Here is a 26,246-nt window from a genome sequence, read left to right on the forward strand (position 1 = left end):
ACCTCATGTTAAAAAATGATATGTGCAATGGGCCGTTAATCTAACATTATTCTGATGCTGGACACAAAATGCTGGAGTAACTCAGCGGGACAGGCAGCATCTCTGGAGAGAAGGAATGGGTGACGTTTCGGGTATGAAGAAGGGTCTCGACCCGAGATGTCGCCCATTCCTTCTCTCCAGAGATGCTGCCTGTCCCGCTGAGTTACTCCAGCATTTTGTGTCTATCTTCGATTTAAACCAGTATCTGCAGTTCTTTCCTACAGCATTATCCTGGTTCTGTCTGTAGTGTGTTGTGAGCTGATGAATCTTGCCGTTGGAGCACTGAGGTTTTCTGTCATGGACATGGTGCGAGGAGGTTTAAATTCACCCCCACAATTACAGTTCAAAAAAATGACGCACGCATTTTGGTAAAAAAGCTGCTTGATTGGCACTGTGAGCCTCTCAGAAATCGGTAGATTGGCTCGTGGATGTGAATGCAAACATAACAGCCGTGGAAATATCGATGGGGGGGGGGAGGGTGGTGGGGGGAGAGCAAAGTTCTCCTATAATGCTGCTACATTGCACAAATGTGACATCTATATACACAGGCAATGATACTCACAACCTCTCAAAAGAAAAATAGCCTACCAGATTATTTACATCAGCGACTAATAGAAAAGTGAAATGCTTATGTTCCAGGTCTCTGGATCCCTCAGCTGTCAGTCAGTTTGCAGAGAGATCAGTTGGTGGACGTATATGTAAAATATGCATTTCTCAAATCCTTTTTATTCCAATGCTTTGTTAAACAAATGATCTATTCTCATTTCCCCCTGAGTGTATTACACGGTGATAGCTTACACCCATCATTTTGGTGTTGGATGCATTAATATTTTTCAGAAATTAAATGTCTATGGAAAAATGTTTGATATCCAGTGATATTTGAGTTTAAAATAGGACAGCATAGCGGTGCAGGGGTGGAGCTGCTGCCTTACAGCGCCAGAGACCCAGGTTCAATCCTGACTCGGGGTGCTGTCTGTACGTTCTCCCTGTGACCCGCATGGGTTTTCTCCGGGTGGCCCTGTTGCCTCCCACACTCCAAAGACGTGCAGGTTTGTAGGCTAATTGGCCCCGGGTAAAATTGTGAATTGTCCCTTGTGGGTAGGATAGTGTTAGTGTATGGGGTGACGGCTAGTCAGCATGAACTCAGTGGGCCGAAGGGCCTCTTTCCGCACTGTACCTATCAAGTCTAAATCCATCCAGGTTCAATCTATTATTGTGGCTGTTGAATATATAGAAATTCCAATGCTTTTGAATGGGGTCAATAAGTTTGCTGCGTAGGGTCACTTCAATTTGACTTTTCTAAATAGAAGAAACATCTACCTTGCAGTGAAATTATGTTCCTCTTTTCAGTGCAGAATCTTAATACTTCTAAAATGTATGCTTTGGTCTGTTCACTAAAGGCTTTTATATCTCTAGTTTCGGTTTTCCAAGCTACCATAGAACAGAACCATAGAAAATAGGTGCAGGAGGAGGCCATTTGGCCCTTTGAGCCAGTACCGCCATTCATTGTGATCATGGCTGATCATCCACAATCAGTGACCTGTGCCCAACTTTTCCCCATATCCCTTGATTCCACTAGCCCCCAGAGCTCTATCTAACTCTCTCTTAAATTCGTCCAGTGAATTGGCTTCCACTGCCCTCTGTGGCAGACAATTCCACAAATTCACAACTCTCTGGGTGAAAAAGTTCCTTCTCACCTCAGTTTTAAATGGCCTCGCCTTTATTCTAAGACTGTGGCCCCTGGTTCTGGACTCCCCCAACATTGGGAACATTTTTCCTGCATCTAGCTTGTCCAGTCCTTTTATAATTTTATACGTCTCTATAAGATCCCCTCTCATCCTTCTAAACTCCAGTGAATACAAGCCTAGTCTTTTCAATCTTTCCTCATATGACAGTCCCGCCATCCTAGGGATCAATCTCGTGAACCTACGCTGCACTGCCTCAATTACAAGGATGTCCTTAGAATAGTGTCTTAGAATAGTGTCTGCGAGTAATGTTGGTTGGAAGTGGACAATAACAAAGGAGGTCCGGCCTACAAGATTTGCAATGGCAGCTAAAGCTTGCTCTGGACATAGAAATGAACAGGTAGTTAATAAATAAACCGGCCCATCAAGCCTGCCCAGCGTTTTGATGGTTGGAGCAGTGTGGCTAAACACTTCATTTTCTCCTGTCAGCACCACCTTAACCCCCACAGCCGTGAAACTCCTTTGAGCAACGAGAAAAGGAAAAACCCAGGGCCAATAAAGAAAGTCTCGAAATTCCTCTTCAATCTCGTTAGGAACCAAAACCAAGCCATGGGAATTGTCTTTCATAAGCCTAGCTAATCTTGCATCCTTCTGATGTTGTAATGCAAGCATTAGCTGAAGAAAGAAGACCTGAATAAATAATCAAAGTAAAGAAATGTTATCACGTAAAGTAATATTTTTATACCACCTGATGGAATTTCTTTTAAAAAAATTGAAGGCTAAATTCAGTTGGATACTTTTGATCGGATTAGTTTATTGTCATATATATCAAAGTGGAATGAAATCCCTTGTTCATATAAAGTTCCCAGTAAACAGTACACATACAGTAATGTTAAATAAAGTGAATGTAAAACAGCAGAATGATGTAAGATTGTGATGCAAATTTATTTTTTACAATGGAATAACCCAATGAGGTAGAATTACAAGTAAACAAAGATGGCAGCACCTCTGGGAAAGGGATGTGAAAGTCTGATAGCAATTGGCATGAAGCATGGATGTCCAAGCTTAAGTCTGGACATCCAGGCCTTCAAGCTCCTGTATCTTTTCCCAGAAAGCAGAAGAAAGAAAAGGGAATGGCCAAAGTGCCAGTTATCCTTGGTAATAATTCCATCCGACCAGATGCAACGCGTGGTGAAGATAGACTGGATGGAAGGAAGTAATAACAAGCTCATGATGGACTGGACTGTGTTCACCACTCTCTGCAGCTTCAGGCAGTCAAGGGCAGGGTAGTTGGCATACCAGGCAGAGATGCATCCCTTCAGAATACTATCTATAGCGCATCTGTACAAGTTCAGGAGAATCCCCATGGAGATACCAAATCTTCGTAGATGCCCAAGAATGTAAATGCACTGATGCACTTTCTTGATCAGCGCATCAGTGTGAAGGGAGCAGGTTAGGTTACTGGTGATTTTAAGCTATTGACCATCTCTCCAGCAGCTCTGTTGATAAGGACAGTTTGTGTTCACCCCTTTGCTTCTCTCGGTCAACAACCAACCTTTTCCTCTCTCTTATGTTGAGGGTTATGTTGTTGTGTTAACACCATGGCACAAGGTTCTCAATCCCGTTCCAATACATCGTCTTGTTATTGATCCAACCGACAACAGTGATATCACCTTAAGTCCAGGTCTTCTGTTTCTGTGGCATACGTAAGAAAGCAGGTGGCTTGGCATGTGCATGAACAAGCATGCTAATTCTCATGACACTCCCTTGAAAATCTACCACTCATATGAGGTCATTCACGGTGTGGGTCTTATCCAAAGACCAGGCCTTGACCAAAGGATTTCGGCCTGCTTTTAAGCTAACCAAATAGCTATCATTTCGTTGACTGCCTCCAGGGAACTTGAACTATTTGAGTTGTCCAACTTAAGTTTCCTAGTTATTCATCTCCCTAACTACCTCCCTGCCCTGACTGTTGCCATTTAATGGCCCCTTCCGCTTATCCCTGGGAGTCTCTCAGTATTCCTCTCCCCTACCAGTATGCCATCCTCCCCCACTCTCAGCATGGTCCCAGTTTCCACATGGTCTGAAGAAGGGTCTCGACCCGAAACGTCACCCATTCCTTCTCTGCATTTCCTTCCTACCCAGTTTCCACTTCCTGTTTTCTGCAAATGACAGGAGATTGTGGATGAATGGCCTTTGTATGAATTTATTCAGGTGAGGCTATTCCAATGTGCAAAATAATCTCCTGATTAAAACTTAATAAAAATATAGACCTGCACACTCTTTCCAACACAGACTGATTGGAGAGATGAATCTAGAGCACCTTCCAATTGTTACTCTCATCCAGTCTCCTTAAATTATATTTACTACTCAAACGATTTAAACGGCTTGTTTATTTCTGCATCAATTGCCCAACCTCAAAATTAAACATCACAAAATTAATGAATTAATTAAAATCGCTGAAAGCATTAGCGACGCAGTGGCGCTGGTTTCGGACGGGCACGGTGACGGACGCCCCACACATCTCTGTCCTCCATTACGAAGAGAATGAAAATTAATTATTTTGATGGCAATCCATGTTTTTTTATTTCAATTTTAATTTTAAAGGCCAGTACATTTTGTAAAACACGGTTGGAGCTCGGTCGAAAAACATGTAGAAAAAAAGTCATTTAGAATGAAGTTTAATCAGAGTGCCTTGAGATATATTAGCCAAGCAGCATTTGATATTTTTTAAATACAATGCACAAGCATGAATTTAAAAGTTTTCATCAGTCAACTATTTGGATGTTTCAAAATCCAGAGAGGATGTATGATAAAACCCAGATGAGGAAAGCCATGTGATTAATCTTAACCGATTTGTCTAGAGAATTCGTATAATCTCTCTTACAACATCCAGTCATTTTGAAATTTATTTCAAGATTTAAGAATCACAGCTTTACTCAGTCAATTTGATGTATCAATTTGATGTATCAATTGCTCCTTATGTGAAGACAACCTCATTGACATCAGCCTAGTTTGGATCTGTATACGTCCTTCCCCTTCTCGCTTATAAACTCTAGATAAGGAAATGACTCTATTAACAAATGTTTTTCGTACATAAATCATACATATTGTACTCAAGGTAGATTGTGCTAGTGATCATTTCTGGATAAAGTTGTAGTTTGTAAACAGGCCCTTCAGCCCACCGAGTCCGCACCGACCAGCGATCCCTGCACACAACACTATCTGACACACACTAGGGACAATTTACATTTATACCAAGCCAATTGACCTACAAACCTGTACATCTTTGGAGTGTGGGAGGAAACTGAAGATCGCGGAGAAAACCCACGTGGGGGGGGGGGTGGTGGTGGAGAACGTACAAACTTCGTACAGACAGCACCCGTAGTCAGGATCGAACTTGAGTCTCTGGCGCTGTAAGGCAGTAGCTCTACCGCTACACCACCATTCTGCCCTACGTAACTCAGCGGGTGAAGCAGCGTCTCTAGTGAAAAAAGGATGGGTGATGTCCCCTTCCTCAGTCCTGAACAAGTGCATGAAGAAGGGTTCCGACCTGAAACATCACCCATCCTTTTCCACAGCAGATGCTGCCTGACCCGCTGAGTTACTCCAGCATTTTGTGTCTATCTTCTTGTACATGAAAGTGTCTGGGCCGTTCGATTAGAGGTATGACTTTATCCAGAAATGATCACCGGCACAATCTATCTTGGCACAAAATGAATGATTTATGCACAAAAACAATTTGTTAATAGTCATTTCCTTATCAGAGTTTACAAGCTTGTGGACACGAGAAATGGGGAAGAAGGCATACAGATCCAAACTAGTAACTATTCACAAAATGCTGGAGTAACTCGGCAGGTCAGGCAGCATCTCAGGAGAGAAGGAATGGGTGACGTTTCGGGTCGAGACCCTTCTTCAGACTGAAGAAGGGTCTCGACCCGAAACGTCACCCATTCCTTCTCTCCTGAGATGCTGCCTGACCTGCTGAGTTACTCCAGCATTTTGTGAATAAACACCTTCGATTTGCACCAGCATCTGCAGTTATTTTCTTACACAAACTAGTAACTAGTAGTTTATGACTGATGTCAATGAGGTTGTCTTCTCATCGGGAGCATTTGATACATCAAATTGACTGAGTAAAACTGTGATTCTGAAATCTTGGAATAGTTTTCAAACTGACTGGATGTTGTAACAGAGAGATGATATGAATTCTCGAGACAAATCGGTTAAGATTAATCACATAGCTTTCCACATTTGCACCTTGCCAGTGGATATAGGAAGTTTGGCAGCAACCTACGACCTTGGTTGAAAACTCACAAAACAACGTGAAACACAGTACATTAAAAAAAAAACTTTTGGGTGTTGGGTGAAATTTCAATAAATGTAATTTCAGACTGGAAATGAAATTGCATCCCGTAACAATTTCAGAAACACGGCCAGGTTCCTATTAAATCTCCCCCCCCCCCCCCCCTCCTCACCTTATATAGGTGTTGCCATTTTGCAAACACAAGACAATTGGTGTCATCAGTATGCGTGAATGTCAGCAATCTTTCGATTGTCTCGATCATGAAATTTCTCCCAGATGCACTCCAAGGGCCAGGCTTCTCATTCTAGAATGTGTAGGAAGGAACTTGGTTTAAACCGAAGATAGACACAAAATGCTGGAGTAACTCAGTGGGACAGGCAGCATCTCTGGAGAGAAGGAATGGGTGATGTTTCGGGTCGAGACCCTTTTCGAAATGTCACCCATTCCTTCTCTCCAGAGATGCTGCCTGTTCCGCTGAGTTCCTCCAGCATTTTTTACCTATTCTCATTCTAGAAGATTACTTTAGCTACCTGCTGCTGTTATCCACGAACAGCAGAGCACGTGGGTCTCCTGACCACCTCTCACCCATGCTTGTCCAGGTGCTTAGAGTCTTCCCTACTGTACGCTTTCCAGACGACTAACATGTTAATACTCCCCTTCGAAAACATAGTGCCATCTCCCTCTCCTTGGCAGCCTCCTCTCTCTCTTCCCTGGCAGCCGTAATGTGTGTTAGTGCTATTTGTCTGCCATGGGGAGTGTTCCCTGATGGTCTGGTGTGCATCAGTCAGTGTTCCATAGCAAAGCACTGCTAAGTCGGACACACCCCTATCTGGAATTACACTGATCTTGTTTCAGCATAAATTATTTTTATAAATCACCTTTGCACTGTGCCGAACGTATTTTTTTGCCCAATTCCACCAGCCTTTGTGTGAGAGATCCAATTGGACATGTGTAACACACCAAATAAAGGAAGATTCCAATTTTTTGGTTTGGTGGATCCGTATTAGCCCAGAGTTTGTGCTCAAAATGCGGAACAGATTGCCCAGAAGTACGGCACTGGGGTGCAGCGGTAGAGTTGCTGCCTGACAGCGCCAGAGACCTGGGTTCGATCCTGACTACGGTTGCTGTCTGTACTGGGTTTGTACAATTTCCCCGTAACCGTGTGGGTTTCCCCCGAGTGCTCTGGTTTCCTCCCACACTATGCAGGCGGACAGGTTAATTGGCTTTGGCGAAGATTGTAAATTGTCCCTACTGTGTGGGATAGTGCTGGTATACGAGGGATCACTGGTCGGCGTGGACTCGATGGGCCGAAGAGCCTGTTTCCACGCTGTATCTCTAAGCTAAACTAAACTAAAAGTAATTGCGAACACAAAGATTAAACATAAAGAATGCTGGTGGAAGAATAGCAAATGCAAATAGATGACTGGACCTATCTGACACTTTATTATTTCACAAAATGCTGGAGTAACTCAGCAGGTCAGGCAGCATCTCGGGAGAGAAGGAATGGGTGACGTTTCGGGTCGAGACCCTTCTTCAGACTGATGTCAGGGGGCGGGACAAAGGAAGGATATAGGTGGATACAGGAAGATAGAGGGAGAACTGGGAAGGGGGAGGGGAAGAGAGGGACAGAGGAACTATCTAAAGTTGGAGAAGTCAATGTTCATACCGCTGGGCTGCAAGCTGCCCAAGCGAAATGCGAGGTGCTGTTCCTCCAATTTCCGGTGGGCCTCACTATGGCACTGGAGGAGGCCAATGACAGAAAGGTCAGACTTGGAGTGGGAGGGGGAGTTGAAGTGCTCAGCCACCGGGAGATCAGGTTGGTTAAGGCGGACTGAGCGAAGGTGTTGAGCGAAACGATCACCGAGCCTGCGTTTGGTTTCGCCGATGTAAAGAAGTTGACATCTAGTTTGGTTTCTCCGATGTAATTTTATTGCCGATGACACTTTATTATGTAGTGCAGTGAGCAACACCAGGGAAGAGGCATGAGGATAACATGTAAAAAAAACAGAAGTAAATGTGCATAAGGTGGAAGTTACAAAGATGTTTCTTCCATTTTTCAGTTACACTTTAATAAAAGACGAAAATTATTTATGCTGTGTAACGTCCAGGTTCAGCAACAGCTTCTTCCCTACAGCCATTCGGCTATTAAACACTACACCCTCAAATAAGCTCTGAACTACATAGACTATTAGTGTTATTATTGGACTATTATTGTTTGTTTTTTGTATGTACGTATGTGTGTGTGTGTATATATATATATATGTGTGTGTTATGTATATTATATATATATATATATAATCTACATATGTGTGTATATACACACACTGAACTTTTTTTTCTCTCATTTCATATATTGTTTACAGTGTACAATGTTTACATATAACAACATATAACAACTACAGCATGGAAACAGGCCTGTCCGGCCCTACCAGTCCACGCCGACCATTCTCCCTGACCTAGTCTCATCTACCTGCACTCAGACCATAACCCTCCAATCCCCTCCTATCCATATACCTATCCAATTTACTCTTAAATAATAAAATCGAGCCAGCCTCCACCACTTCCACCGGAAGCCCATTCCATACAGCCACAACCCTCTGAGTAAAGAAGTTCCCCCTCATGTTACCCCTAAACCTTTGTCCCTCAATTCTGAAGCTATGTCCCCTTGTTGGAATCTTCCCCACTCTCAAAGGGAAAAGCCTACCCACGTCAACTCTGTCCGTCCCTCTCAAAATTTTAAAAACCTCTATCAAGTCCCCCCTCAACCTTCTACGCTCCAAAGAATAAAGACCCAACCTATTCAACCTCTCTCTGTAGCCTAAGTGCTGAAACCCAGGCAACATTCTAGTAAATCTCCTCTGTACCCTCTCCATTTTGTCGACATCCTTCCTATAATTTGGCGACCAGAACTGCACACCATACTCCAGATTCGGCCTCACCAATGCCCTGTACAATTTCAACATTACATCCCAACTTCTATACTCGATGCTCTGATTTATAAAGGCAAGCATACCAAACACCTTCTTCACCACCCTGTCCACATGAGATTCCACCTTCAGGGAACAATGCACAGTTATTCCCAGATCCCTCTGTTCCATTGCATTCCTCAATTCCCTACCATTTACCCTGTACGTCCTATTTTGATTTGTCCTACCAAAATGCAGCACCTCACACTTATCAGCATTAAACTCCATCTGCCATCTTTCAGCCCACCCTTCCAAAAGGCCCAAGTCTCTCTGTAGACTTTGAAAATCTACCTCACTATCAACTACTCCACCTATCTTAGTATCATCTGCATATTTACTAATCCAATTTGCCACACCATCATCCAGATCATTAATGTAAATGACAAACAACAGTGGACCCAACACAGATCCTTGGGGCACTCCACTAGACACTGGCCTCCAACCTGACATACAATTGTCAACCGTTACCCTCTGGTATCTCCCATTCAGCCATTGTTGAATCCATCTTGCAACCTCACTATTAATACCCAACGATTTAACCTTCTTAATCAACCTTCCATGTGGAACCTTGTCAAATGCCTTACTGAAGTCCATATAGACAACATCCACAGCCTTGCCCTTATCAATTTCCCTGGTAACCTCTTCAAAAAATTCAAGAAGATTAGTCAAACATGACCTTCCAGGCACAAATCCATGTTGACTGTTTCTAATCAGGCCTTGATTATCCAAATAATTATATATATTGTCCCTAAGTATCTTTTCCATTAATTTTCCCACCACAGACGTCAAACTAATAGGTCTATAATTGCTAGGTTTACTTTTAGAACCTTTTTTAAACAAAGGCACAACATGCGCAATGCGCCAATCTTCCGGCACCATCCCTGTTTCTAATGACGTTTGAAATATTTCCGTCATAGCCCCTGCTATTTCTGCACTAACTTCCCTCAATGTCCTAGGGAATATCCTATCAGGACCTGGAGACTTATCCACTTTTATATTCTTCAAAAGTGTCCGTACCTCCTCTTCTTTAATCCTCCTAATTTCCATCACTACTCTACTTGTTTCGCTTACCTCACATAATTCAATATCCTTCTCCTCGGTAAATACCGAAGAAAAGAAATTGTTTAATATCTCCCCCATTTCTTCCGGCTCAGCACATAGCTGTCCACTCTGACTCTCTAATGGACCAATTTTATCCCTCACTATCCTTTTGCTATTGACATATCTGTAGAACCCCTTGGGGTTTACTTTTACATTACTTGCCAAAGCAGCCTCATATCTTTTTTTCGCTTTTCTAATTTCCTTTTTAAGATTCCTTTTACATTCTTTATATTCCTCAAAAACCTCATTATATTGCCGCTTATATTTATTGTATATCTCCCTCTTTTTCCGAACCAAGTGTCCAATTTCCCTGGAAAACCACGGCTCTTTCAAATTATTATTCTTTCCTTTCCACCGAACAGGGACATAAAGACTCTGTACTCTCAAAATTTCACCTTTAAATATCCTCCATTTCTCTATTATATCCTTTTCATAAAACAACAATTTCCATTTCACTCCTTTTAAATCCTTTCTCATCTCCTCAAAATTAGCCTTTCTCCAATCCAAAATCTCAACCCTTGGTCCAGATTTGACCTTCTCCATAATGATATTGAAACTAATGGCATTATGATCACTAGACCCAAAGTGCTCCTCAACACATACCTCCGTCACCTGACCCATCTCATTTCCTAACAGGAGGTCCAACACTGCCCCTTCTCTGGTAGGCACCTCTACGTATTGCTGCAAAAAACTATCCTGCACACATTTTACAAACTCCAAACCATCCAGCCCTTTAACAGAATGTGATTCCCAGTCTATATACGGAAAATTGAAATCACCCACAATCACCACTCTGTGCTTACTACTAATATCTGCTATCTCCTTACATATTTGCTCTTCCAATTCTCGTTCCCTATTTGGCGGTCTATAATACACCCCTATAAGTGTTGCTAAACCTTTCTCATTTCTGAGTTCCACCCAAACAGCCTCCTTAATCGAGCCTTCTAGTCTGTCCTGCCAAAGCACTGCTGTGATATCCTCCCTGACAAGCAATGAAACACCCCCACCTCTTGCCCCTCCGATTCTATCACATCTGAAACATATTGTGTTGTGCTGCTGCAAGTAAGAATTTCATTATTCTATCTAGGACACATGACAACAAAACACTCTTGACTTGATTTCTAGCATTTAACCTTCAATCAATTGACGTTGCACCTTTACCATAAATTTTGAGAAGTTTTGCGATAATTTTGCCAAAGCACTTTGCAATCCATCCTTTTTTCATCTTGTAAAATTTTATTGAAATTAACAGGTGATTAAATGTAATTCCACAAATTATAAGCAATCCTCCATTGATTATATTGCACATATATTTAGACTTGCTGATATTACAAGCAAACTTGTTGCACGTCTTTAAATCGCATGGACAGCTTACTATAGATTTCCTAAACTGTGTACACATTTATGGTGTTTTGCTTTAATCAATTGCATAGTTAGATCAATTAATGTTAGCAACATTGAGAGGAGAACTAGATTTCAAAAAGTAGATATGATGAATGTAAAGAGAATATTAGGTGCTCAATTAATACGAGTTTTTCAAACTGAGTGACGTATCGGGATACCAATATTCAAGTCCAATGCTGTTTGGTAAATTATAAATGTCTGTAATTAAAAAGCAGAGGCTGTTTCTATGAATGATTTAGTAAGTTATTTCATGTTTTGTCATGGCTGATTAACAACATTAAATTAACTTTTTATTATTCCATTCTTTGATTTTTTTTTTCCTCCCATTTATTGAAAAGGGCATCATGCAAGCATTCTTGTCGATTAAACATTTGCTAGTTTAGAGTCCCATCTATGTGTATCAACAAAGGTGTGATAATAAATATTGGTGGTTCTTAAAAATATGAATCAAAAATAAATCATCATTGCAGAAGATCGTCAGATGGTCATTTTCACTTTCAGCTGAAAAAACCTTTTCAGTAAAAATTCAAAGAACAGAACAGCGCAGGAATAAGCCCTTCAGCCCACAGCGTCCGTGCCGAACATAATGCCAGGTTAAACGACTCTCTTCTGTCTGAATACAATCAATATCGGAGATTGACAGATTCTTGTCTAGTACTGGTGTCAGGGTTCATGGGGTGAAGGCAGGAAAATGAGGTTGAGAGGGAAAGATAGATCAGCCATGAGTGGATGACCAATAGTTTAGTTTAATTTAGAGATACAGTGCAGAAACAGGCCCTTTGGCCCACCCAGTCCGGTGACCCCCGCACATTAACACTGCCCCAAACAAACTAGGGACAGTTTACATTCATACCAAGCCAATTAACCTACAAACCTGTACGTCTTTGGAGCGTGGGAGGAAACCGAATATCTCGGAGAAAATTCACGCGGTCGCGGGGAGAACAGCACCCGTAGTCGGGATCAAACAGCAACTCTGCCGCTGTGCCACTGTGACCGCCCACAAAAAAGGTGTAACGCGATGGATGTTATTTTTGTTCTCTAACCTCGAGCCTACAAATAGTTTTTTAATTTCATTTTAGCAACATCAACCACTGGCATCCCACCACTTAGCCCTTCAGCAGCAGCTTCTACAGGTGCAGCAGCTTCAGCAACAGCACATCATGACGATGCAGCGGCATGGCTTGCTTCCATTACAGTCTGGACAACCGGCTCTCTCTCTGCAGTCATTGGGACAAGGTAAGTGTCAGGCCTGGAGACAACAGCCTTCCCGACTTGGGCTCTGCAAATGGGAGCCACAAAGCTGCAGCAGTTAAGTTGTTCAGGAGAGGGCAATTGAGCAGTGACAGGGCACACCAGCGTATAATATGAAAGCTATGAATGTGATGATGCGTGAAGTGTAATCTGTACAGCAACACATCAGGGACGCCCTTAGGTAATTCAGCAGCCATGTCATTGATTGATTTGAATAGTTGTATGTTATAGCTTGCTGTTCCTGTGGTGTTTAAGGAGCATGTTTAAAGCCTAAGGGTGTCTATCTGCAAGCCATTGACCAAAGAACCTACAGAGAGTGGCTTCAGAGGTATAGTTCTAGTGGTGCAGTAAACTAATAGCAGTGACATTTGTCCCAGTGGAACGCAGGTTCTTTGGAAAGCAACTGAGAGTTTGGGCAGGCAGAAATACAAAGCAATTTTTTATCACTGTGATAATAGTCCAAAACTGATGTCATTATGAACCTTAAATCAACTTTATGCTTGCTTGAACATAGCCACCTGGGTATAGAGGTACAAGGACGAAAAAGGTTGAGCAACTGTGTTTGTCTTTCAACCAGTACTACCTGGGATTGGGAAATTGAGTTCTATGAGCAGTAATCAATCATGTTTTTCAACAACATACATTTTTCAAAGTAGTGTCCATTTTTTTATAATGAGGAACAGTAGGGAATGTGTTTAAAATTAAATGAATAAATCTAGGATAAAATCCATCATAGAGGATCCTTTCTTGCTAATCTGATTAAAGATAAAGTGTGACAATCTACTTTCCTTTGACACAAATGCATGTTATGAGCCATTCACTTGCTTATTCACTTTTGTTTTAACCATGCAAATAGTAGCGTTAAGGTCAATTTTGCCTGTAATTGTTACCTCACTGGCAATCCTGTTCGGTGTATCTGTGAGAAATTAATATTTCTGGCGCTATCATGTTTGGAAATGAAACATGTTCGGTGTAAAGAAGTAGGGAAATCTGTGTTGTGACCTCTTTCTTCCTGCTTGATTTCCTAGTTGTTACCGCTCTGCTCAAAACTGTTGTCCTAGGTTGTCCTACTGTCCGGTTATAATTTACTTTTCTTTGATATGCAAACTATCTGCCCAGAACATGTAAAAATCCTATCAGTCTCATTTCACACTTCTTAATCACTTAGACTCTCTCTGGAGTCGATTGCCTTATTAGACCTGCACTCTCCAATGCTACTGTAATTAAAATTTTTAGCAGTAGTTTAGTAAAGATATTTTGGCTGATCATTTTCAGATTATTATCCAATCCTTGCACCTAAAATGGAAGTAATAAATTAGATTCTGACCGAGTATTCTCACTGATCTAAAGTGCTTGAATATTTAATTGTGATTTGTAATTAAAATATAGTTAGAACCACAGGATTTTTGCTTTCCGCTTTCAACTTTCCACATTGGTTTTTGAATGAAATAAAATTTTAATGATAAAGACAGGTGATTAAAAAAATAATTACTGACATAATATTCTAATTTTGTGGCAAAATTGTAAAAGGCCTTTGAATGTGGCGCAAATGAATTGGTTACATTTACAGCACATTATTTTCAATTATGCTTTTTATATTTAAAATGAATGTATTTGCCATTAATGTATCTCAAAATATCTACAATGGTGAGTTTAAGTGCTTTGCTTTCAAAAGAAGGGTGAATATGGAGAGCAGTTGTTATGTTGCAATCTGTGGTAAAATGAATAGATCAATTATTGCAAACATCTGAAGAATTTACTTTTAATTATCAATGCTAACCAAACATACAGTGAGTTGCACTCTGTCATGTTAGAAGTATTGCAGTCCGAGGAATATAGTTAAGAATTGTCTAATTAACATTAGACCTTGTTTACATACACTTTGGTTTTTTAATTAGTATGTGCAGAAGGATCAGTCTACTGTTCATGGATCTAATTATGCAATATGGGGCCATTACTGTTTAACACAGGCATGACTCCAACAGAACTGCAGCAGCTCTGGAAAGAAGTGACTGGAGCTCACTTGATGGAAGAAAGTGGAACCAAAAATGGCAGTCTCGACCTTTCCACGAGCTCAATCTGTTCTCCTGCGGCACAACATAAGACCTCACTACCAGCAACGCTGATGAACGGGCAGTCTACGGGTCACACTCCAAAAAGGGAATGGTAGGCATTAATCGGACATTATTTAGCGTCCACCACTGATCCAACTAATTTGTTTTTATCTTATAAGTCCTTTTATAGCCCTCACTTGTCTGACTGGTGATATGGCTGTCCATTTATCATAGCCTATTATGTGTAACGATGCCTGATTATCCTTCTAGTATTTCTTTTTTTTTAACATGAAAGATTGTGCTCTCTGAAGAATTGTGTGGGTAAGTAGCCATGCAATGTTAATGGGATTCTGCACAACATAATATCCGGGACAAAGAGTGCATGGTTTTGTTGCTATTCTGTTTTCTAGGAGAGAGTTCCATTGCATTAACATGACTTCCACCACCATCTCCACTGTAACTTTCACCGATATCATATTTTCAAGAATATACCTTGGGTTGCAAAATGTTTCACAAAGATCTAATGACAAATTTTTGAGCGCTTGAATAATTGTCCTAACAAAGATTCAAAATTCAGATAAGATAAATTGCAATGTCTCCATGCTCAGTAGGCTTTACTTACTTTCAGTTGAAGAACCCATGTTATAAACCTGTGAATAACTGATATCTTAATACATCATCAGTTCCTTCAGATATCTCAAAGTGAATTGCAAATGGTGGATCCTCTTGGTTACGTAGACTGGTGTCATATAGACAAACAAAGTTGCTAAATTGCTCATAGCAAAGTCCCACAACTTACTAATGATTAAATGAGGGACCCAATGTTTGGTGGTGGATTTGAGAGAGCATTGCCCAAGACAATGAAGAAAACTCACTACTCCACATCAAATACCGATAACAGATGTTTTATATCTGCCTACAAAGATATGTGGTATATCAGTTTCTTACTCAAGAGGATAAGAACTTGCAAATACTCTGCAGCCTGAAGAAGGGAATTGACCCAAAACATCGTCAATCCATTCCCTCCACAAACGCTGCCTGACCCGCTGAGTTCCGCCAGCACTTTGTGTTTTGCTCAGGATTCCAGTGACTGCGGTTCACTTTGTCTCCATTACTGCAACCTCGCTATTTTGTTGAATTAACGTTGAATTAGCTTCAAAAACAAATGGCCAGAAATTAAAAGCCACCTATTTTCCATGTTAGAGACTAGGCTCACAACCAGCTAAATAAACATTTACAGCTACGACCACAACATTTAAGAAACATTTAGACAGGTACATGAGCAGGACAGATCTAATGGGATATGGGCAAAACGCAGGCAGGTGGGACTAGTATAGATGGGACATGTTAGTTGGTGTCGGCATGTTGGGCTGAAGGGCCTGTTTCCACACCGTATGACTCTGTCTATGACTCTATTCAGCTTAAGGAATCACTGATGGAAGATCATGAGACCCAAAGTGCTAAGTGAGCCTTTTCACAACACAGGCCTTCCCTTTACACTCTCTGCCCTGTGGAATGCACGCAGGCAGAAGCACATCCATGTATGGTGGGGCAGAGAGGAATTTCAGGGGGAAGATGTCTGGGTTTGGGATGGGAATCCAAAAGGGGTCATTGCCATACAATCAGTGGAGAGATCAGGGTGAAGTTGGCAGCCAGGGACCAGTTTAAACAGAGAAAATTGGGGAAAATAAGCACAACTTCCATTCAGATGGCGTGTACTGAAATACACCATCTGGTGAATCTCCTCTGCACCCTCTCCTGCACTAGTCTATGGTACAGTGTCCTGGACTGCATGCAGTGCTCCAGTTGAGTTTTGGTAACCTCCTTGCTCTTGTATTCAATCCCCCAACTAATGAATGCCAATATCTCTTATGCCTTCTTAACCACAGGATCTACATGCTTGGCCACCTTCAAGGATCCTTGGACTTGCACACCAAGGTCCCCTGTTCCTTGACGCATTGTAGGACCTGACCATTCCTGCCATTTGTCCTGGCCTCATTACCACTCCTAATCATATCACATTCATCAGGATTAAACCCCATCTCCCACTTCACCAACACCTGAATATTGCACTACATCCTAAAAGTACACTGCTAAAACTACTCTCAACCACCAATTTTTGTGTCATCTTTGTGTGGACATCCTAATTTTTTTTTGTGGACTGTTCTATTTCCAACCTTTTCCTGACAATTAATGTCAGGCAAACTGGACTGTAATCTCCTTCTTTATTTATTTTGCCCATCTTGTGCAGTCATTGGATTCTCAACCTTTCAGATTGCTGACTCAATCAACCCTCCGAAAAATAAAATGAGACTCAGCTCTCTTATCAGCTTTTATCTTTGGAATAAAGAAGTTCTGCCCTCACGAAGTTAGGTTCAAAAGAATTCCTTTTTGTGTCAAGATGAGGTTAAATCGTGCAGAGATGAAGTGCAATGCTGGATGTGTCTTCCGTGCTCTTTGTACATAATCAGTGCATGTTCACCATTTGCTCGAGGTGATTAAATTACAGCCTTGTCCATAAGTGGTACACAAAAATACCTGAGGAAGGGTGCCCACAGATGCATTTAGGGCTTTAGTTGCAGTCTGTTCAGGCGTGATGGTGCCTGACCAGATTTCACATGACACATGAGACTTTCCACATCCCACTCATAGTGCCTCGTTCCATTATAAATGAAGATGATTCTGTGGCCTAAAACACCATCAATGGGCAGACTGCTTTTTGCCACCACGGGTGAGGGCAACTTTCTAAAGACTCTTAAAGATATCATTGACACATGATTTGAAAACATGTTGGCGTTAAAAAAAAAAAGTTCTGAAAAGAAAGGGCGAACCTGTTCCATATTCCATCCAACATCCATCTGTAGCAGCTCTGGGCTTTGTGGTAACGGCAATCTGTTAAGGGGATAAATAATCTAATTTGACACAATACTCCTACTCTCCCCTTTAATTTGTCTTACACAAGGAAAAATTCTAATTAAATCATTTGGGGTAAAGCCCTTGAGATCTTGGAAGGAACAATACCAGTTTTGACGTAGATTGCTGGTAAAGACCAATATCCGTATTGTGGTATGAAGATATTTATCCACTAATAAGAAAAACAGGGGGAGAAGGATTAGCATTTCTGCTTCGTTTATGCAGTAAATGGTTGTTGTTCATTTACCTTTAAGAATGGGTAATTAAATGACTGGTTGATATCAAAAAAAGGCACTAGTAAAGCCGAAAACAAATTACATTAACATTTTTAGTTTTTGTTTCAAATATTGTGTACAACAGTTTTTTTACTGTAGTTTTAGAGAAGAAACAGCCTGTTGGTTATTCTGTCGAGCATACTAGAATGGCACTGGTGGGTGATCTTACAGTGTATTACTATTGACTGAACAAAGCCGTTACATGATTATAACAGCTGTTGAAATAAGAATAGTGAATAGAGAAATGTACACATGTTATATGATGAGTAGGAGCAGGGTAGGTAATAGCACAAGATAAAATGAAGTAAAATTAAAATGGATCTTCTACATTTATTCCTCAGAGGTTCAATATCACCTTTCTACAATGCGTGCCTATCATGAGTGTTGAGGATGATTACAATTAGTGCACCCCACTTTTATGAATTTTACATAGGCTTTCCTAAAATTGTCACATTTCGTAATTGTACACAGTATCAGTAAATGTCCATGAAACGTGTTTCATTTTTTCCTCATTTTTGTCATTTTGATTGTTTTTAGTAACACCACATTTGGTGTAAGTCATTAAAAAAATTGAATTGGAAATCATTTTAATAATCAAGGATTGATATAACACAGAGGACCATTCACCCCTTCTTGATCGTCCTGTGAAAGAGGTTCTATTTACTCCTCCCTTGTGCTTTTTGCAGGTGTCTGTAAATATTTTGCTTTCAAGTATCTATCCAATACATTAAAGATCACTTAAAGAATGCTAAATGATTTTCCTATTTGTACCAATTTTATTTGGTAGGCAAAATATCACATAATAGCTGCCTGCTTGCAGATCTATTTACTAAATCATAATATGTGTTTTTAATGTATAATTGTCATTTTATAAATGCTTCTTCTGAAAAACTATGGTTGACTACTTTAGTGAATGCTTCAGCAGTTTTTGATTGCACTGCAGTTACGACTTGTTATGCAATATATCTAAAACTAATTATATATTTTGTCGAAAGGCTCTACAACACCTTCAATTAAATACTACTGGTGCAGCTTTATCTGCATCCAGAATGTATTTTGCTTTGTCAGAATAACGCAGTTTCAGTTGAGAAATCTAAATAAATGCTCCGTAGCTGGAGTCGGACCACTCTATGTGTGGTTTTGACCTAGTTGAATTTATGAAATATGTTCTTGAGACCATGATGGCCAGTTCAGTCTATCAAAGAGATTTGATAGCACAGGTGGTGCTAATATAGGACAGACCCCTAGGCACTTGTAGTCCAAAGTTGTACAGATTGTAAGCTGTCTGAGTCCATATGGCAGTCTGTCCCACTCTGTAAAGGGCACTGGATTTGTGCCTGCAGGTGGATTGGTCAGTGCATTAGATGCACAATTATTAACCATTGCCACTATGTTCTGAATTAACAGTATTTATGTTTTGCAGTTTGATTTACTTGATATTTATTTCCTTTTCAGTGATTAGACCCAATTTATCTTTTGTTCATTTTTTGATACCTTTAATTTTCTTACATCACAATTTTCCATACAAAGGCTCATTATTTTAATTTTCCAAGTAATGCAAGCTTCCAAATTAAATCTGTTAATGCTCTTGTAAAATGTACACAGCCACTGAGGAAAAATTGATTCTTTTTCCTTCTTTGTCTTTATTTATTTCAACCAAATTAGAATTTCAAATTGGCAAACATTCCATTTCCATTAGTTGAGAATTGATAAACATCTGCCTTCATTTGAATCTACAGAAACAAGTTATTTGGTCCAGTGGTTTCAACCTAGTATTCCCCATTAATTCTTTACTTATATTTTACTATATTTTAAATCGTACTGTCAGTTGAAAGTAAAGGTGACTGTACAATTATCTTGTACCTTTGTTATGATTGTCGTTTCTGAGTAAATTAATAGCAGGGATTCAATGGCTAATAGACATTTTGAGGTGAATTTCATCCTGTCTCACAAGGTTGTTGGATGTTATGGATCATGGAAGTGTAGCACTTTATTGCCGCAGAGCACTATGATGTCTTTTTCCGTTGATAGTTAATGCATCTCCTGTTACAATTTCATTCTTTCTTTATTTCTTATATCCAGCTGCAGTCTTTTTTTTTTTTTCAATTTCGCTCCTAAATATGTAAGTCTTGGACCTCTCTTTTTCCCCTCCATATGTCTCTGCAGAAGGTAGTAATAGGGGTTCAAGGGGAAATTTCAGACCACACAGCTGATGATTAAGCTTTCTGTCATCACTTTTATATCCCCCGTACACATTAACCCTTTTGCGTTCTATTTCCATTGTGAAACACTTATAGACATTTTAATGTTAAAGCTACTACACGTGTATGTTAGTATTCTTGTCCTGCCATTATTTCTGCTGAGATGTTGCAAATTCTATGTTCTATGCTGTTGTTGCTTCTTCCCCTTACCAGCTGAGTCAGGGTAAACATTTCCATCTGCAATTATGATGCAAAAGGGCAGAGGTTTAATTGTCCAGTGTTGCAGAATAATTTGCGATGTACTTTATTAGTCATCAAGGTTTCGCAGTGTTTGCATATTTTCAGAAAATGTGCTTGTTTTCTTTTTAGTTTTGGATGTGTGGTACAGAAGCAAAATCATTAAGATATAGACCTGTCAATGTGCATTACTAAAAATCACCCTGGTGGAGATCCCACCTCCAACCTAACCCAGATGGTACGTGTGGTTACAGTGTCTGATGGTGGCTCTGAACGTCAGATTGAGCGGCACATCTGTATGCCTTCGTCTTCACCATGTTGTTGTTGCTTAGGTGCACCCAGGATGGGCCCCACTATTTGGGCAGCTGAAAGGCTGAAAAAGACACAAAGACAGGTTGAAGTGAGGGCAGAGAGGAAAGTAAAATGTACTATTTTACACCATCTGTAGAAATAGGTCAGGAATTATTGTGATGTAGGTTTTCCTTTGTTTCATATTTCCCAATGACATACAATTGATTGACCAAATGATCCCCTTTGATTTCAGTTTAGAGCTTAGTTTAGAGATACAATGTGGAAACAGGCCCTTCAGCCCACCAAGTTCGCACTGTCCAGCGATCACCCGTATACTAGTCCTATCCCACACACTAGGGACAATTTACAGAAGCCAATTAACCTACAAACCCGCACGTCTTTGGAGTGTGGGAGAAAACCGGAGCACCCAGGGAAAGCCCACACAGTCACAGGGAGAACGTACAAACTGTACAGACAGCACCCGTAGTCAGGATCGAACCCGGATCTCGGGCGCTGTAAGGCTGCGCCATTGTGATACCTTCTGACTTCAATCCTGACTTTCAGGGCAGTACCATGCCACCACTTATTTTCCCTCTGACCCCATCACCTGCTCATGTCCAAGTTAGAATCTTCTACCAGCCAGCTGAACTAAGGGTGGCTTACAGTAGCCAATTGTTGGCCAGTGTGGGCAAGTTGGGCCGAAGGGCCTACTTTCATGCTGTATGACACTGACTTGTACACTGTTTGGCTGAAGTGAATGAATTCTTGCCATATGTGCTAGCTGTGCAATGGAATAGTGATGCATGTGTGCGAAGGTGTACTGAAAATATGAAGGGAGTTTACAGGCGAGATCGGTGACTATTGTTTGGTGAGCAAAGAGGACATCGTAGAGATGTTCAGCTCCCTGTAGAAACAGGGCATCCCTTTCACTCTTGTCCCTGTTGATCAGGCCTCTCCTGCTATGCTGGAATATTATGGACCCAGCTTACCCCTGAGTTATCTTATCTCTTGCAGCCAGTCACAGTCACCTCCACCATATACTTCTCTGTTAAGAGGTGCAAGTTAGTGCAAGCTAATTGGAAGGGTTGCCAGCCAGCTGAAGCAATCAATGGCACATATATCAGCTGGATGCAGAGTACCGATGGCACAGCGGTAGAGTTGCTGACATACAGTGCCAAAGACCCATGTTCAATCTTGACCACGGGTGCTGTCTGAACGGAGTTTGTATGTTCTCCCCGTGACAGCGTGAATTTTCCCCCGGGTGCTCCTGTTCCCTCCCACACTCCAAAGGTTAATTGGCTTCAGTGAAAATTGTAAATTGCCCCATGTGTGTAGGATAGTGCTAATGTAAGAGGTGATCAATGATCAGTGCGGACTAGGTGGGCCGAGAGGCCTGTTTCCACATTGTACCTCTAAACTAAACCTTAAAATGAGCAAACTGTAGAGATGTTGTGTGCTGACTCCACCGTTAAATGGGCACAGGTTAGTCACGCAGTGTGATTCCAACACATTTTCTAATGTTTTATTTTAAACTTGTGCCCTCCTTTTGATCATACACTAAAGCAACTCCATCTGACCCATCAGCTGTTGAACACCTTGAGCGAGAGAGCTCTCTGGATAGAGGTATCCTTCAACCTGTAACTTAATTCATTTGATCTTTGAAACGTCCATTGCAACATGAACAGTGTATTTCTTTGAATTTATTTTTTCCTTACCACTGCCGAGGAACAATAGGTGTTCCAAGAGAAAGATTCCAGTGGGCAGTTCCCCTTGGTGTTTCACTGGAGTTATGATGAAATAGAATCCCTGAGGAAATTAGGTGTCATAATTAATACTGGTTAGATGTTAAATTAAAATTATGACAGCAATTTTGAAATGTAAAATTGAATGAAAGTTGGATTGGCAATGGTTAGCAGTGGGACATGCCTCAAGTTATAATGCTGTCTTTGTTACTGTGGTGAATTCATTAAGAGCATTCAACGTATGGTTTCATGCATGTCAGATATACATGGATAAATGTATTTCTTGTTTGAATTGATGCATGTTTGGGTGAAACCTTTTGCCTGTGCATGAACGACTAAATTATAAAATACGGAAAGAAACATTTTATCTTGTTAGAGCTGCCTCATCGGGGAACTTTAGTGATTGGTTTACATATTAGCAGCTTCAGAAGAGTTTCCTTAAAGTTAAGCTGTCCAGTCGCAAACAGATGACTGATAATGTTTAACATCTAACCTTGCATTGGACAAATGAATTTTAGTGGCTGCAAATCTATATCAAAAATATATCATAAATGATATATTTCGCAGTAGCTCAACACCAAACAAACTATATTTGTAAGCTGTTTATCAAAAGCTTTTTGCAGGTGAAACTCTTCCAACCTCAGATAAATGATTAAGTGCTCGTGGAAGAAAAGAAACAAACCCATAGACTACATGTTTCACTTTTGGAGACGAGCCAAACAGTATGAAACTTCTAACTCTTCATTATGCTGTTAAATTCTCACCTCTGGAGCGGCTGTGATGTTGGTATTTATACCGTGTCAGGTTGCAAAGGGACCATTCTTCATCTTTGACCTATGATACATTTCCTATCATACAAATAATACATCATCTGTCTCCTTCTACAACAGGGCCAGGTGCCAGTTTTGCAGTGCTGAGTTTATCACCAATTCTGCGCAGAGTAACTAGACGAATAAGTACTAATTTAAGTAAGCCCAGTGTTGCAGTACTTTACGATAAAATATACAGAACCGAAATGCAGTTTGAAGTAACAATCTCTGGTAAACATTTTTGTCATTCTCATTTTGTTTTGAAGTTTGAGATGATACTCAAATCCATCTTGTCCACTTGAAAGATACAATAACTTCACAAAAAAGATGTGCGTAAATGACCAAACTTAAAGTAGAACATGATCAAATTCTAGCCGAGGTGCCTTCCCAACCCCATCACTAACTGAGAGTCAAGGGGCAGTGTTTTGGTTGAACTGGCTGTAACACCATGTTACGTTCAAATGTTGCCCTTTAACACTTATATACTTAAATTGCAATCAGTTCAACATTTGTTTAACCATATAAGTAAATCTTGAATAACCCTGCATTCCAAAGCTAATGTCGCCTAGAAATTGATCAGATAGCTCGGATTTCCCAATGCTATTCAATCCAATTTAGACTTTGCTGTCTATCGATTTCTGGCTAAAACTTAGTGAGGGTGGAGCCCATAGTGGCTCATTGTTGGCTGGGGAAGGTGTGATAACAAAGAGGGATACAATGAAGTGGAACTGACAGGGTGATTAGGGTGGAGAGGAGTGGAGGGAATGCAGGAGTTACTTGAAATTAGAGAAATCAACGTAAATATCATTGAGTTGTAAGCTGCCCAAGCGAAATATGAGATAGTCTTTCCTTTTTAAAATATCTCCGAGCTTTTAAGTATGTCTAACGGCCTGCATTCTGCAAATGGCAGAAAGGTTCCCTCTCATACCCATCCTATCAGCTCCTCTTAACCCTTTGAAAACCATGTTTGGATTCTTCCCTTTGCAATTCCAGGAATATAATCGTAGTTTGTACAGGAACGCAGGATCGCACTCGGTACTCTGGGTGTGTTCTAATTGGGACTATGTAAAGGTGTAGCACAATTTACATTTCCTTTCATGTTGCCTTTCCTGATTTTATATATAGATATTCTGGTTTTTTTGTTCTGCACCTCCCATTACATTTTCAATGGTTCAGTGGTGCTTTATTGTCACACGTGCAAAACCCCTGTGAAATTATTTTCTGAACCGCCAGGTTTGGCGCCATTTCTAAAATCCAGTCCGCGTGCTAGGTGTTATGGAGCGGAGCCCGATCCAGGCGAGCCCCAGGCTGCTGCAGGGCCTCCAGCTGTTGCTTTCGTCTGCATCATTCCTCTCCTCGCCCGGCCACCTAATAATCTATGATCTAATTAATAATGTAACTTTAATAATCTATGAGCTCCTATATCGTTTTGGCCCTTTCAGTGTTTCTAACCTCCTTTTTAATACAAAATCTTATCCATTTATGTTTAGATTTAAAACATCTATGTTCCTCGGAAGTTTTAACACACTTTAACATTTAAGCAACAATTCAGATTTAAACATTGCTAAATGAAGTGGTCAGATGCCTCTTTATAACTTTCCTTTAATCATCGCACATAGGGTCTGTTGGGTCTGTCCAGGAATACCAACCCGTGTACGTCAATGTGAAATTCACAGCTGGTGAATTGCTACAAAGAGAGGAGGTAATAGAATTGAAGCATGCTATTAAGCTAGCACTGAATTGAAACTGTGCTGTGCAGCATTGCAACAAATTGGTCATGGATTTTAATAAATAACTTCAAATGCATTGAGTTCTCAATTTCAATCTTTCCTCTGCGAAAGAGTCAGGATTGGCTAGTTTTATGTTCATGAAATAAATCAACAATCAGAGAGACAATTTTCATTGCCTCTGACAAAATTAACAGCAGATCATCACGTGTCATTGGTTGGGGGCTTGGGAAGAATTCATGTACTTCACCAGAAGAAATACTCAGCACGTTGATACTCCATAAAAAAGAAAAGTGAATAATAACCACTAAATTCTGCTGTGATTATCTGTGGACTGGAGTGGTGTCATTTCAGATGAAGGCTTGAATCTATCCTTTGAAGGGGGGGACCAGCTGAATGTAAAAGTAAAATTTTCCAGACCTTCTCTTTTTTCTTTTAAGTTTTGCAGAATATGCTCTAATATACCAGAGCTTCTCCGCAAGGTGCTTCAAGTATAATTGTGAAGTATCTTAATAATGAGAATCCTGATGACATTGTAATGCAGAATGGGGGGATGCGGTTTATGACTCAGTTGTTCAGAGATAGCATCTGACTGTTCACCACAGGACCTGGATCAATTGTGCCTTGTGAAGTGCAGTCAAATCCTCCTTTCAGCCTAGTTATAACTAGAAGATGAGCAATATAGGTAAATGTGCTTAGTACTAAATCACAAACAGAAGTTTATTTTGGGAGTATTGCTAACTTTAGAGCCCACTGCTTTTCTCTTGGTTTCACTTCGCTCCCCACTGTCACGTTTCTTTGGCATGAAGACAAGCTGATAGATTTACGACTTTTTAATTGCTTTTCTTTAAGTTTACATCCACTAAAACGTGTCTTAAGTTCTTCTGAACTTCCCCTCACATTTCCCATGTAGAGATTAGGAAGTTGAGATCAGCCATGATTGAATGACGGAGTAGACTCGATGGGCCAAATGGCCTAATTCTACTCCTATAACTTGTGAACATTTCCCACGTAGGAATAATTCAACCAGTGGACATCAAAGATGGACAAAATGAACCCAAATTGTAGCAGATTAGTGGGGTTGCTAATGTTTACTAATATCTGAACAAACAATGACATGCTATCAGATTTAGACTTTGGAGAAACAGGCCCCTCGGCCTACCGTGTCCGCGCCAACCAATGATTAACCCATACACTCGCACTATCTTACACGCTGGAGAAAATTTACAATTTTACTGAAGCCAA

General features: G+C 40.6%; 1 protein-coding gene across 6 annotated transcripts in view; it reads left to right on the forward strand.

Annotated features, from left to right (window-relative positions):
- The window catches only part of foxp1b (forkhead box P1b), a 495,107-nt gene that overhangs the window by 392,830 nt on the left and 76,031 nt on the right, over positions 1 to 26,246 (forward strand). For all 6 annotated transcript variants that reach the window (XM_078414505.1, XM_078414510.1, XM_078414506.1 and 3 more), the window contains 2 exons: positions 12,581 to 12,737; positions 14,723 to 14,918. In XM_078414505.1, the coding sequence (XP_078270631.1) occupies positions 12,581 to 12,737; positions 14,723 to 14,918 (353 nt within the window). The remainder of the gene's footprint in view (positions 1 to 12,580; positions 12,738 to 14,722; positions 14,919 to 26,246) is intronic.

This window comes from Rhinoraja longicauda, chromosome 17 (genome assembly GCF_053455715.1).
Source record: "Rhinoraja longicauda isolate Sanriku21f chromosome 17, sRhiLon1.1, whole genome shotgun sequence".
NCBI lineage: Eukaryota > Metazoa > Chordata > Chondrichthyes > Rajiformes > Arhynchobatidae > Rhinoraja > Rhinoraja longicauda.